At 42.8% G+C, this 15,241-nt stretch overlaps 1 protein-coding gene across 1 annotated transcript in view; it reads right to left on the bottom strand.

Moving 5' to 3' along the window:
• Positions 1-14,591, bottom strand: part of SUN3 (Sad1 and UNC84 domain containing 3) — a gene marked incomplete at its 3' end in the record, with an annotated part of 28,165 nt that extends 13,574 nt beyond the window's left edge. Inside the window, exons 1-4 of the mRNA XM_079711754.1 lie at positions 14,499-14,591; positions 10,439-10,479; positions 9,249-9,420; positions 7,854-7,938 (exon numbers count right to left, since the gene is read on the bottom strand). Coding sequence (XP_079567880.1) covers positions 7,854-7,938; positions 9,249-9,420; positions 10,439-10,479; positions 14,499-14,588 — 388 coding nt within the window. The 5' untranslated portion in view covers positions 14,589-14,591. The remainder of the gene's footprint in view (positions 1-7,853; positions 7,939-9,248; positions 9,421-10,438; positions 10,480-14,498) is intronic.
• Between the last annotated feature and the right edge of the window lie 650 nt (positions 14,592-15,241).

The following is a 15,241-nucleotide window of genomic DNA, read 5'->3' as shown; positions in this document are numbered from 1 at the left end:
ATGACCAGCAATGTCATAAATGTACTAACAAGTTGTATTCATAACAGCCATTCTGAAGATTTATTGAGCTTTCATTTTAATCAAAGAAATATAAAATATACTCATCAAATATTATCCCTTCAGGTTACTTCATTTTAGAAGCAAAATGTATCTGATACATAAGAAATGAAGAAAATGCAAATTACTTCCTTAAATTCCATCTGGATATCACAATACATTAAAAAGACACATATGTGATGAATATCAGATCATCAGTGCCTTTTCTAAGATGGTAGGATTTGAAATAGTGAATGTACCCAGGGTTGCAGGACTTAGCAACTAGAAACACAAGATTCCCAGTTAAATTTTAATTTTACATAAACGATGAATAATTTTTTAGTACAGTTACATCCCATACAATATCTGGGACATATACTAAAAAATTGTTTGCTGTTTGCCTGAAACTCAAATTTCACTGAGCATCCTTTATTTTACCTGGCAACCCTGTGGGTACCTTGTTTTTGAGTGCTGATATGGTCTGCTTGGTCAATGAATCTTCCTGCTGGACTGACTGGTTGGACGGGAATTAAACTTCCACATACTGATGAGAGGACTGACCCCACCCCAGCCATAATCTAGTTCAGAAAACGCTAATTGTGGCAGGTAGGGTTTTTAAGTAATTCAAATTCACTTTTCTCATTCTCATTTTTTAAGTTTCTACTCAGCTTTATTGAGATATACATACTACCCAATTTACTCATTTAAAGTGTACAATTCAGTGGTTTTCAGATATTCACAGAGTTGCACAGCCATGACCGCAATCAACATTAGAACACTTTCAATCAGCCCCCAAAGAAACCCTATTGCACTCAGCGGTCACTCCCCACTCCCCCGAACCCCACTCCATCCCTAGGCAATCACTGACCTACTTGCTATCCACATTTGCCTATTCTGGACCTTCTCTCTTGCTGTTTCTTTGTAGTCAATCACAGTAGTAGCCTTTTGAATATGGCTACTTTCACTTAGCACAACTGATACATTTGAGCTTCCTGGCAGGTATAATGAATGTGTTCCTTCTTATTGCTGAGTAACATTCCACTGTGTGGATACATCACAACTAGCTATTCCTTCATCTATTTCCAGTTTTGCTGACAATGAATAAAGTTGCTGTAGACATTCTCCGACACGTTTTATTGTGAACATAAGTTTAAACTTCTCATAGGTAAATATTGATACATAGAGGTGGAATTGCTGGGTCATATGTGTTATGTTTAACTTCATAAGAAATTGTCAAATGTCATACCCTAGTGAAGTAAGTAAGACAGAGAAAGACAATTATTGTATGTTTTCACTTATATGTGGAATCTAAATAATAAAACGAGTGAGTGAATATAACGAAACAGAAACAGACTCATTGATACAAAAGAGCAAACTAGTGGTTACCAAAGGGGGGAGGGCTGGGGGGAGGGGCAAGATAGGGGAAGGGGATTAAGACGTGCAAGCTACTAGGTATAAAATAAATAAGAGGGCTTCCCTGGTGGCGCAGTGGTTGGGAGTCCGCCTGCCGATGCAGGGGACACGGGTTCGTGCCCGGGTCCGGGAGGATCCCACGTGCCGTGGAGCAGCTGGGCCCGTGAGCCATGGCCGCTGAGCCTGTGCGTCCGGAGCCTGTGCTCCGCAACGGGAGAGGCCACAGCAGTGAGAGGCCCGCGTACCGCAAAAAAAAAATAAAAAATAAATAAGATACAAGGATATAATGCACAGCACTGGGAATATAACCAATATTTTATATGTAATGACTTTAAATGGAGTATAAGCTATAAAAATATTGAATGACTGTGTTGTACACCTGAAACTAATGCAACATTGTAAATCAACTATATTTCAATTAAAAAAAAAAAAGAAATTGGCAAATGGTTTTCCAAAATGGCTGTACCACCGTTACATTCTCACCAGCCACGTGTGAGAGTTCTGCTTGCTTTCCATTGCTGCTGCCATTTCACGTGTCAGGTTTTGTTTGTTTGTTTGCTGTTCTAATGGATATATCTACATTTCACTAATGGATACTAATGATGAGCATTTTTTCATGTGCTTTTTTGACATGTACGTATCTTCTTTGATGAGGTGGCTTTCAAATCGTTTGCCCACTTTTTATTGGATTGGCTGTTTTCTTACCATTGAAGTTTGAGAGTGTTTATAAATTGTGGCTATAAGTCCTTTGTCAAGTATTTGATTTGCAATCCTGTCTCCCAGCCTGTGACTTGTCTTTTCATTCTCTTCAATGGCTTTTTCCAAGCAGAAGTTTTAAATTTAGATGAAGTCCAAATTATCCATTCTTTTCTTTTTACGGATCACATTTTGGGTATTGTGTCTAAGAAATCTTTTCCCAACTCAAAGTCACAAAAACTTTCTCTTATTTTTTCTTCTAGAAGTCTTATAGCTTTAAGCTTTATATTTAAATCATACTTTTTACATTTAACACATTCTGAGTTAATTTTTGTAAGGTGTGAGCTGTGAGTCAAGGTTTATTTTTGCATATGATTGTCCAACTCTTCCAGCACCATCAACTGGCTTTTTCTCCTTTGTCAAAAGTTGATTAGTGTGGGACTATTTCTGGACTTTTTATTGGTTCATTAATTTCATCAACATCACATTCTCTCATTGCTGTAACTTTATAGTAGGCTTTCAAATCAGTGTGAGTCCTCCAAATTTGTTCTTCCTTTCAAAACCGTTTTGGCTATTTTAGAAAGAGCTTGTAGATTTCTACAAACAATCATGCTGGGATTTTGACTGGGATTGTGTTGAATCAATAGACTGGTTAGGAAGAATTGCCATCTTACCAATATTGTTGCTTCTAATACACAAACTTGGCAGATCTGTCCACTTATTTAGGTCTTCTGTTATTTCTTTCATTAGCGGGTGCTTTTTTTTGCTTTTAGCATGTTCTTCATGTTTTTCACTGCTGTTGTGAATAAGACTGTTTTTAAAATTTATTTTTCCAATTTCTTATTACTAGCATCTAAAAATTATATATATACAGTTGAACTTACTAACTTCACTTATTAGTTCTAGAAGATTTTTTGATGATTCTCTACATAAATCATCATGTTGTCTGTGAATACAGAGATTTTTATTTCTTCCTTTCCAATTTGCTTGCTTCTTTCTTCTTTCCCTCTCTTCCCCTCCCCACCCCCACTCTTCCCTCCCCTTCTCTCTCTGACTCTTGTCTTACTTTACTGTTAGGAATTCTAGTACAGTGTTGACTAGGACAGAGTATAGGTCTTTCATCTCCTTAGTTAAATTTATTCCTAGGCATTTTATTCTTTCTGGTGCAATTGTAAATGGAGTTGTTTTCTTTATTTCTCTTTCTGATAATTTGTTATTAGTGTATAGAAATGCAGCAGATTTTTATGTATTAATTTTGTATCCTGCAACTTTACTGAGTTCATTTATTGGTTGTAATAGTTTTTTGATAGAGTCTTTATGGTTCTCTGTATATGGTATCATGTCATCTGCAAATAGTGACAGTTTTATTTCTTTTTCTCCCATTTGGATGCCTTTTACTTCTTTTTCTTCTCTGATTGCTGTGGCTGGGACTTCCAATACTACATTGAACAAAAGTGGTGAGAGTAGGCATCCGTGTCTAGATCCTGATCTTATAGGAAAGCACTCAGCTTTTCACTGTTGAGTATGACGTTAGCTCTGGGTTTGTCATATATGGCTTTATTATGTTGAGGTGTGCTCCCTCTGTACATACTTTGTCTCTGTATTTTTTTAGTGGTTGCTCTGGCAATCTTAATACACATAACTAACCTTTCAAAGTCAATTTAGAGTTAATATTTTACCAAGAGGTCCCTTTAACTTCACCCATTGACCTTTCCTTAAGAGTTGTCCATCTACATATATTAAAACCCCATCACCTAATGTTATAATTTTTCTTTTCAACAGTCATACCTATTTTAAAGAACTTAAGAAAATTGTCTCATAGTTATAGATATTTGTCTTATCTGTTGTTCTTTCTTCTTTCCTGAAGTTCCAAGTTTCCTTTTGGTGTCATTTCCCTTAGCCCTAATGAACTTCCTTTAGCAGATCTGTTGACAAAGAAGTCCCTTGGTTTCCCTTCATCAAAGAATGACTTCGGGGCTTCCCTGGTGGCGCAGTGGTTGAGAGTCCGCCTGCCGATGCAGGGGACACGGGTTCGTGCCCCGGTCCAGGAAGATCCCACATGCCGCGGAGCGGCTGGGCCCGGGAGCCGTGGCCGCTGAGCCTGCGCGTCTGGAGCCTGTGCTCCACAACGGGAGAGGCCACAACAATGAGAGGCCCGCGTACCACAAAAAAAAAACAAAACAAAACAAAACAAAAAAAAAAAAAAAAAAAAAAGAATGACTTCATTTCACCCTCATTCCCTTTTTGTTTTTTTTTGTTTAGTTTTGTTTTGTTTTTTGCGGTACGTGGGCCGCTCACTGTTGGGGCCTCTCCCATTGCGGAGCACAGGCTCCGGACGCGCAGGCTCAGTGGCCATGGCTCAGGGGCCTAGCCGCTCCATGGCATGTCGGATCTTCCCGGACCGGGGCACGAACCCGTGTCCCCTGCATCGGCAGGCAGACTCTCAACCACTGGGCCACCAGGGAAGCCCTCTTTTTGTTGTTTTTAATTTGGTTGCACTGGGTCTTGGTTGTGGCAGGTGGGCTCCTTAGTTGCGGCACACTGGCTCCTTAGTTGTGGCATGTCAACTCTTAGTTGCAGCATGCATGTGGGATCTAGTTCCCTGACCAGGGATTGAAACTGGGCCCCCTGAATCAGGAGCATGGAGTCTTAACCACTGCGCTACCAGGGAAGTCCCTCACCCTCATTCTTAAAGGATATTTTTACTGGATCTGCATTGGCATTTCCTTTATTTCAGTGCTTTACAGTGTAGTTCCCTTCTCTTCTGGTCTCCTTGGTTTTTGATAAGAAATCTGCAGTCATTTGTATCATTATTCTCCCATATTAATGTGTATGTTTTGTTCCTCTAGCTGCTTTCAAGACTTCCTCATCTTTGGTTTTGTGAAATTTATGATGTATCTGGATATAGTTTTCCTTGACTTTATCTTGTTTCTGATTTCCTCAGTTTCTTGACTCTATAAATTTACATTTTTAACAAAATTTGGGATGTTTTCAGCTATTATTTCTTCAAATAAATTATTTTTCTGCATTTATCTCTTATCTGCCTCTGAGACTACAAGGATGAGAATGTTAGACCTTTTCATATATGTCCCATAGGTTTCTGAAGCTTTTTCATTTTTTTCAAAATTGTTTCCATTTTCTCCCACTTCTTCAGATTGGATAATTTCTACTGATCTTCAGTTTCACTAATTCTTTTCTCTTGTCATTGTCCTATTATTAAACCCATATAATGAATTTTTTTCAGATGTTGGATTTTTCATTTCTCAAATTTTCATCTGGTTCTTTTCTATAGTTTCTCTGTCTTGGCTGAGAGATCATATCTTTTCATTCATTTCAGCTGTACTTACCTTTACCACTTGAAGCCTAGTTACACTACCTGCCTTCAGAGTCTCTGTGTGATAATCCAACATCTGTGTCCTGATGGAGTGGGTTGGCATCTGCTGGTTCTCTTTCTCCTTGCAAATTGGTCACATTTGCCTAGGTCTTGGTATGTAGACTACTTTTGAACTGTATCCTAGACATACTGAATATTATATTGTGAGACTCTGGGTGCTTTTGTTTGTTTCATCAGACAATCAACCAGAAATGTTCAGACCATAAATGCCCCTCCTTTTCTCTGGGAGGTGGTAACAATCTCAGTTCCATTTTCAGAGCCTTTACAATAGGCATGTTCTGCCCATCTGCCCCTCAGTGGACAGTCTAAGACCCGAGCTGTGGCTAAATCTTTGTCAAAATCTCAGAGCTGGGCTTCCCTGGTGGCGCAGTGGTTGACAGTCTGCCTGCTGATGCATGGGACACGGGTTCGTGCCCCGGTCCGGGAGGATCCCACATGCCACGGAGCGGCTGGGCCCGTGAGCCATGGCCGCTGGGCCTGCGCGTCCGGAGCCTGTGCTCTGCGACGGGAGAGGCCACAGCAGTGAGAGGCCAGCGTACCACAAAAAAAAAAGAAAAAAAAAATCTCAGAGCTGCTGCTCTGCTGCCGTGGGTCCATCTCCATGAAAGAGAAGCTACGAGGCAAGCCGGCAGCAGGCCACACACATGAGGTCAGGGCGTCTGCTCTCCTGTCCGGCCTTCACAAGCCTTCCTCCTACACTCTCTGGCCGACAGGACTATCTTGTTCTGGTTCTTTCTAGAACGGTGGAGTTTCTCTCACAATTTTAGTCACCCACCACACTGTCACCACCTTGCGGCTCTGTCACTGCAGCTCAAGCCTCAGCGCAAGCTTTGAGAGAAAAGAAAAACAGTAAACTCACCCCGGCATGGGCCACATTTCCAGTCTTTTACTTCCCTCCACAATCTTCCTCCTTTTGTTTACTTTTCATCATACTCAGGTAGCTGCTTTTTATATTTTGTCCAACTCTTTTAGTTGTATGTCATCAGCAGGGAAGAAAGGCTGCCGTGGGCTTTTCTCCATCTCATCCTAACCAGAAGCTGGCTGTGCATCATGCTAACATTTATTCAGAAGCCATAACGTTTTCTGCTATTCCTTGTTCTACACAGGGTATCTACAGACCTTTGTCATTATGGTTTTTCCAAATGGAAGTTGTAAATATATTCAACAGAATAGGAAGAAGACATCAAAAGGCTGTATCAGAATGCCAAGACTTGGACTTCCCTGGTGGTGCAGTGGTTAAGAATCCACCTGCCAACACAGAGGCCACAGGTTTGAGCCCTGGTCCAGGAGGATCCCACATGCCGCGGAGCAACTAAGCTCATGCACCATAACTACTGAGCCTGCGCTCTACAGCCCATGAGCCACAACTACTGAGCCCACGTGCCACAACTACTGAAGCCCGTGCACCTAGAGCCCATGCTCCGCAACAAGAGAAGCCACCGCAATGAGAAGCCCGCACACCGCAACGAAGAGTAGACCCCGCTCACCGCAACTAGAGAAAACCTGTGCACAGCAACGAAGACCCAATGCAGCCAAAAATAAATAAATAAATTGATGCCCAAGCAAACAAACAAAAAAAGCATTCTGTGAGTTACCGTCCCACCTTACTTAAGCTCATGCCTCTCAGGCTTCAGGGAATTCAAAGTCAGACGTCTATCTTCTTGCTGTCTCTCAACACACACACACACGACTAAGGATCATGCTGGTTCACATGTTCTCTGCTCCATGCAGGACACAAATTTATTTCCGCAATAGTAGTTTGGCTTTTGTCACCTGATAAACATTAGCGCTCCTCTGCGTGCTTCGTGTTCCCCTCTTTCCCTGGAATCCTTTCCTCCTCCCGCGCCGCCCCCCCCGCCCCACGCTTCACTGAGCACATGGTCATACACTGCCACAGGCAGGGGCTTCTAGGCAATATTAAGGTTAACGATTCACAGTCTAAGCACTTAAGGGTATATGTTTGGAAGATACTAAGAACATTATATACAGTCTTGAGACACTATCACTTAATCACTAATAATGCATTTAGATTAGTCATTAGTAGTCGCTTTAGTGTATAGAGGATCAAATGTTGTAATGTTTGTGACGCGTCCCCAGCCTCCCTGTGGCAGGCGCACTTCCTCTGTGGTGCTCCTACCTACACGTCTGCACTCGCCTACAACCATTTCTATTCTCCTCTTTATTGTCTAGGTTTGTTAGCTTTTCCTCCCTCTCCAGTTACCAGATAGATAAACGCCAGATAAAGAAACACAGAGGACACAGATGCTTTTGAAGCATCGACGTTTTATACTGGGCTTGTCACTTCCTTACTCACCTGCTGACTTAAGGGCGTAATCGGCCATCTGGACTTGATCTTCTCTCAACTTTTTAAGCACATAATTTACCAAGTTTGACATTTCCTGTACAAATTTTAAAAAGAGTTTCCTGTTAACAATCTCTGTCAGCTGCTTGAGTTTTGACAATTTACTTTGTTGATTTGGACCCAAATTTCCTAATCTGCAAAATGATAACAACACTGAACATTGACCAAGCTGCAGATAGAACCCGGCACCACATACAGATTCTTAATATCACCTTCCCAGGTCAGTGGGCTCGGTGTTTCTCAGGCAGCTGAGTTATCCAACCTGCGATGTTCGGCCGTTCACCAAGGCTACAGAGCAAGGCTGGACTCAAGCCCCTTCTGAAGGCCTGACAACCACTCCAGCACGCTGTCACAGTGGGGCAGTCAAATGAGGATGCGTGTGACCTGCCGGGTGTCTCTGCTTAGTAATAAAGACTTGAATGTTCTGTAAATATTTGGTTAAATGTGTGTGTGTGTGTATATATATATATATATATATATATATATATTATTTTTTTTTTTTTTTTTTTTTTTTTTTTTGCAGCTTGTGGGATCTTAGTCCCCCAACCCAGGATCGAACCTGTGCCCCCTGCAGTGGAAGTGCAGATTCCTAACCACTGGACCGCCAGGGAACTCCCTGTAGGTATTTGGGGATCAAGGCAGTTTACATAGAGTACATGATTGCTTGTGTTAGAAATTATTCATCATTTGAATTAATATTGGGTTCTTGAGGATGTTCTGAGTCTAAAAGAGCAAGTGTCCTGAGAGAACATAACAGTCTGTGTTCTAACTGAGGAAGCACTTTGTCCCGGGGCCGTGGCATTGGGGGCCTGGAGGCAGTGGTGGTCAGTGCCAGCTTTCTGTGCCTTTCAAAAAGCAGAACCTAAGGAAAGGAAAGAAGCTAGTGCTAATAAGGGGGGAGAAGAGGCAAAACCAAGCTCATTGGTCTTCATCATAATGTTGCCCGACCTGGTGCTAAGTAGGCCAAATACACGAGCTTTAGGTCCCTGAATAAAAATATTTTACTATTTAAGTATTTGTGTATGGACTTTCAGAGACTGTCATTTTTGAATGAGCTTTTGTTTGTCTTCTTTTGTTTTTTTAACTGCAAAATAAGGCAGAATCAGTTACTTATTTGGGTGGGAAGTCAGTTTTCTTGCAATACAAAATCTTCCCTGTGACACAGCAATTACGAAAAAGTGTGTTTCCAGGGGCAAGCTTTAGTGAATGTAAGCTACTGCCGGGGAAGAATTTTCAAGAGGACACAGACCACACCCCAGCTGTCGCCCCATTCCCCACTCACGTAAGCCGTGGATGTGACAACTGAAGGTCAGACGAGCCCCGCCTCCCTGCCAATGCCCACATCACCTCGTCCACAGCTTCAGTGTGGTCCCAGCCTTCAGCGGGGTCTCTGTCGGCAGTCCAGCTGTAACTGTGCTGACCATCCCGTATATCTCTAAGTAAGGCCTTCAGAACATCTATTTCTTCAATTAAAAATAGAATTTCACGGAAGTTGTTTTCCAAAGTCTGGCTTTCCTTCCTGTGAATGGAGACCCTCACTGTGAAAGGAGGAAGCGGTGGGCTCCCTGCCACCTCCCAGGGCTGGGCTTCAGGGCCAGCAAAACGAAGAGGTGCTTTACGTTGCAGAAGAGAGAAACCCCAAGTAAGGGGTGCTCAGGAGACGCCCCTTCGTCTAAAGAATTGCCCTTCACTACATGTGAAAAGCAAAGACTTTCAGGGAAGCTGTCCTGAGGGCATCCCAGGGCTTGGGGTGTGCTCTGTGTAGGCATGTCCCATCCCTCCCTTGGGGAGTGCAGCCACCCTGACCTGAGCGGGTGATCTCACAGTGTGGATCTTAAACCCCCCCTCACCTCCTTAGGATGGGGAACACCTTGTATTTTGAGTGGGGTACGGAGCTGGAGATTCCCAACCAAGCCCTGAAGCTCTGGGGACCAGCCTCGGGCGGGCGAGCAGGGAGCTGGAGGATCCAGCCAGGGGTGGAGGTGGGGGGTAGCTGCCTTTCACCAGCTCCAGGGTGCAAGATTTTACTTTCCAAGTATGGGCTCTGCTACTTGTACAGTTTGAAAGTTATTAGAAAGAATAAGAAAATGTCAAGCCAATGGGTATTTCTTTATGCTGAAAAAACGGAAGCCCCACTTATCTAGTATTTTCTCCCAATTTGTGAAACAATATAAAATTTTGAAGAAATAAAAACTGTTAAATTTTGGTGTGCCTGTAACAGTTTTTATTCCACGCAGAAACATTGTTACAAAATAATTTTGTGTCCCACTGCACCTCCCAGATCAGTGAATATGTTTTGGAATTATTTTAATGTCTCCATAATCCTCCATTCCACATGATTAACCTTTGACCTGTTTTTCTCATCTTGGTTGTTTCCTTTTTTTAAAAAGTAATAAATAATATTGAAAGCACCTCTCAGTGTATATTTCCCCAGAGAATGATCCTCAGAAGTAGAAATTAGTTTTATAATTTTACAAAAGCATTTCAGTGTTTGGACCCACACCAGAAAGTTACACACACGAGAACATCTCACTCACTTTAAAAGTTCCAGTTGCTCTTTTGGCATTCGAAGCCTGGCCTGAAAAAAACAAAACAAACAAAACAAAATCATTCCAAATCCTGCCTACTCAGGTGGAGTTATTTTTCCTATTTGTAAAGGGGAAGGAAATCACACTGCCACCCTCGATAGAGACGTGTGGCAAGTGGGACCCAGAGCCTCTAAGACACCTGCATCTTCCTGCAAATAGTTATTTTTAGAGGAGATGCGGAAGCATCCAGACCTGAGGTTTGTTCCTGTGAACAGTGACAGGCATCCCCTTTCTCTGTAAGGAAGCCAATGGCTGGATTCCATTAGCATGCCATTAAACAAATTGCAGGCCTTTACCTAATGCCGGCAGGGTGTCTCAACAGGACCAGGGCATGTTTGAACAGGGGGTGCCCAGCCAGGCTGACGAGTTGCTGCTGTTTAGGATGCACATAGGGCGTGGCAGAGGAGGTCCACACAGGACGGCAGACAGAGGGCCTGCGCCCAGGCTGCAGCCCCTGCTCACCCAGCTTCCTTCCGCCAGCTCCTCTGTGTGCGAAGCTCCATGTACCTCGTGGGTTCTAGGCTCCCCCACCAATGGCTGCAAACCCAGCAGCTTAAAATGACAGAAGTGGATTCTCCTACAGCCCTGGAGGCCAGAAGTCCGAGATCAGGGTGTCAGCAGGGCCGCACTTTCCTCTGAGGCTCAAGAGAGATTCCATTTCTTGCTTCTTGCACCTTCTGGAGGCTCCCGGGCTCGCTGTGGCTGCACGGTCCCCACACGCCCTTCTCCCCTAGGTGCTTCTCCTCTGTGTGTGTCTTATCTGTGTGACACGTGTCAATGGGTTTAGGGCCCATCTGGGAAATCCAGGATGACTTCATCTCAGGAGCCCTAATTACATCTGCAGAGACTCTTTTTCCAAATAAAGGTTCCACGCACAGGTTCTGGGGGTCAGGCCATGAAATAGCTTCTTGGGGGTCACTTTCAACCCACTGCAGTGACCATCCATGAGTTATCTGGGAAATAATGTCCCATCTTTCTCAGCGGACGAGTTTGCTTTTTTGTTTCAAAGACTCTGACTTCCCATCAGTTTGCTCTGCCAAAATGGTGCAAGGCAGAAGGGACATCTCATCCACACTGTTGTGTGACAATGGAGTGGAATGGAACACAGCATGCCACACAGTAAACAATTACCTTGCTTTTGTTTTTCTGCTGAGCAATTTAATTTAAAAAAAATTTTTATTGGAGTATTGTTGTTTTACAATGTTGTGTTAGTTTCTGCTGTGCAGCAAAGTGAATCAAATTATACATATACATATATCCCCTCTCTTTTGGATTTCCTTCCTATTTAGGTCACCACAGAGCACTGAGTAGAGTTCCCTGTGCTAAACGGTAGGTTCTCATTAGTGGGCAATTTAATTTCTTATAGGTTCTCCTCAACATTTTTCTTTTGATGGGGATGTGGATGTGGGAGCTTATTTTTGGTAGGGAGAAATTCTTCTTTCTAGTTTTTCAGTTTCTGTTTGAATAGGTTTCCTGTTGGTAGGGGCAGTGTTTTGCACTTCTGTTACTTTTTTTCTGTTCTAACCTTAAAAGAACATACAGAAAATATGCCTTCATTAATTTGCTGATAAATGAATTTGAGAGTTCTTTGAAAGCTAACATTTTGCAGATTTTTAAAAGCATTTTTATTTGCCTCATTTCCAAAAGGATTCTAGGTGGCTTCCACTACAGGAGCAAATATAGTATAAAAAGCCATCAGACCAGGGCTTCCCTGGTGGCACAGTGGTTAAGAATCTGCCTGCCAATGCAGGGGACACGGGTTCCAGCCCTGGTCCGGGAAGATCCCACATGCCGCGGAGCAACTAAGCCTGTGTGCCACAGCTACTGAGCCTACACTCTAGAGCCCATGAGCCATAACTACTAAGTCCGTGTGCCACAACTACTGAGCCTGTGCTCTAGAGCCCGTGCTCCACAACAAGAGAAGCGAACACAATGAGAAGCCTGCACACTGGAACGAAGAGTAGCCCCCACTTGCTGCAATTAGAGAGAGCCCGTGCACAGCAACAAAGACCCAACACAGCTAAAAATAAATAAAGTAATAAATTAAAAAAAAAAAGCCATCGGACCAAAAAAAAGTGAGGAAATAAAAGTGAAGAGAAAAGAAGGACTGGGAAAGGAAGATAACACGTGAAAGATGGGTTGCCATCCACAGGGAAAAAAGAAAACCTCAAAGATGCAGCAGAGGCTGCTTTGGGTACAGCTGGTGATCCATCCTTTCCACGAGGGTCCTGTGATAAGAATAGTGCTGGGGCTCCTAAGAACCTTTCTGGAGCTTCCTTCCGGGAAGGTGTACAGAGCCCCATGGAAGGTTAGGACAGATGTCCAGAGCCTTCAGTAGGACTGCACAGCATCTCCAACAAAGCTCCTGATGAAATACCTGCTGCCTGACCCAAAACATGCCCACTGAAGGAGGACCAGTTGGCATCTGCAGTCAACTGGACAGGTGTGGAATCAACAGCCTCCTGAGAAATGACAGGGCTGAGTAGAAAAGGCAGAGAAACAGCTGTGGGCAGGGCCCCTATTTTACTCTTAAAAATATGGAAGCCTTCATGAATCTGCTAGTCATCCTTGCTCAGGGGCCGTGCTGATCTTCTCTGTACTGTTCCACTTTTTGTATGTACGCTGCCTAGGTGAGCACTGTTTTGTGTTTACAGGTAATGTCGACTGAGACCCAAAGCTTTATGCCTTAGAATGTGGCTCCAATACTTCGAGCTGTGACAAATTGGACACAAGTGTTCACAAATGCCTCACGTGGCCAGTACTTTTTTTTTTTAATAACAAAACGGCCACATGTTATCTAATTTTAAACCTTATAACTTCCAGGGAAGAGGGCACCAACGCAGGTCCAAGGTCACTGACTGGATGCAGTTCATTGGCCTGTCGTGGAGCAGTCGTTGACTTGACCAAAGCTCCTGTCCTTCCTCCCTTCTCTCATCTTCAGAGGCCAAAGCATAGGATAGACAAGGTAACATCTGGGGTGCTGGGGTGCACCAGAGAGAGGACACCAGTGTCTGGTCTCAAGCTAAGTCCCTTTTGCTCTAACTAGCTTCAGGACAGATGGGAGGCCATTCTGTCCACAGCTCCAGGCAGTCGTTAACTGAAGTGTTAGTTGCCATTTTCCATGTGCTGAAGCTTCCCTTGGGGTGCTGGCTTAGTTTGTTCAGGCTGCTCCAGAATACCAGACACTGGTTGGCTTATAAATAACAGTTTATTTCTCACAGTTGTGGAGACAGAAGTTCAAGATCAAGGCACTAGCAGATTTGGTACCTGGTGAGAACCACTTCCTGGTTCATAGACAGTGTCTCCTCACTGTGTCCTCACATGGCAGAGAGAGGGCAGGGAGCCCTCTGGGGTATCTTTTTTATTTTTTATTTTTATTTTTTGGCCACACCATGTGACATGCAGGATCTTAGTTTCCTGACCAGGGATCAAACCCACACACCCTGCAGTGGAACTGTGGAGTCTTAACCACTGGACTGCCAGGGAAGTCCCTGGGCTATCTTTTTTATAACGGGCACTAATCCCAATCATGGGGGTTCCACCCTCATGACTTAATCACTTCTCAAAGGCCCCACCTCCTAATACCTGGGGTTAGGATTCAACATATGAATTTGGGGGGTCATAAATATTCAGCCTATGACATTCTAACCCTGGCCCCCCAAATTAATGCCCTTCTTGCATGCAAAATACATCCATTTTATCCCAACAGCTCAAAAGTCTTTGTTCATTCCAGCATCAACTTAAAAGTCTAAAGTCCAAAGCCTCAACTAAATATCATCTAATTCAGATATGGATGAGACCCCAGGTACCATTCATCCTGAAGCAAACTCCCCTCTAGCTATGAAGCTGTGAAATCAAACACATTATCTGCTTTCAAACATAGCAGCATAGGATAGACATTCCCATTGCAAAAGGGAGAAACAGGGAAGAAGGAAAGGGTAATGAATCACAAATCTAGTGTATTAGATTTTAAATGAGTGACATACAAAGTGATTTAACAAAACATCACCTGGTAATTGTAAAGCTGTGAACCATATTCTGCAATTACAGCATAAAATTGTCTGGATTTGTGAAGAAACTCTTTTTCTTTAAGCCTCATGTGATTTCTAAATCCTGTTAAGGAAAAGATTGACTTTGATTAAATAGTTTATCTGGAAACAGTTATAAGATATTTTACATTGATGAAACAAAATTTATATTTTCAGACAGGACAAAAAAAATTAAAGTTCTTTCTCTGTGTCCATTTGGGCCTCCTCCCTTCCTCCCTAATATGCAGTGTACATCTGCATTATACATTAACCAGAGCTCCTCAAAGACGGGAGTGAACTTTATAGAAATATCAGCATGTCATTTTGACGTATGAGTTTTTCTCTCAAAAATGTATGTGTCTTCGACTTCTAATGGGTGGAACAGTCCTCAGAACTACTAAGAGTCTGTCTCCTGAGATATAATCCTCAGTTTGGCTTGAATAAAATTCCTCTTTTTTCTTCTTAACCTGATTGTTAATTGCATTTTTGTGGACAACATATATTAACAGAAATTCCTCTAAGCAGGGAAGCTATATCAGATTCTTGGGTGACAATAATTTTCAATGGCAGCATAAGGGGCTCAAAAAATTGTTCCTCCATTGAAACAATCATAAGCTTGCAAAGACTAACAGGACCAACTTTATTGGAATTCTGAAATCTAATCTCAAACTTACAGCAACCAGAGGACTGAAGGAAAGGGCAGATTAGTTTTGCAAAGAGAGCA

This window comes from Hyperoodon ampullatus (genome assembly GCF_949752795.1).
Source record: "Hyperoodon ampullatus genome assembly, chromosome: 9".
Taxonomy (NCBI): Eukaryota; Metazoa; Chordata; class Mammalia; order Artiodactyla; family Ziphiidae; genus Hyperoodon; species Hyperoodon ampullatus.
This window is presented reverse-complemented; position numbering and strand designations above follow the sequence as displayed.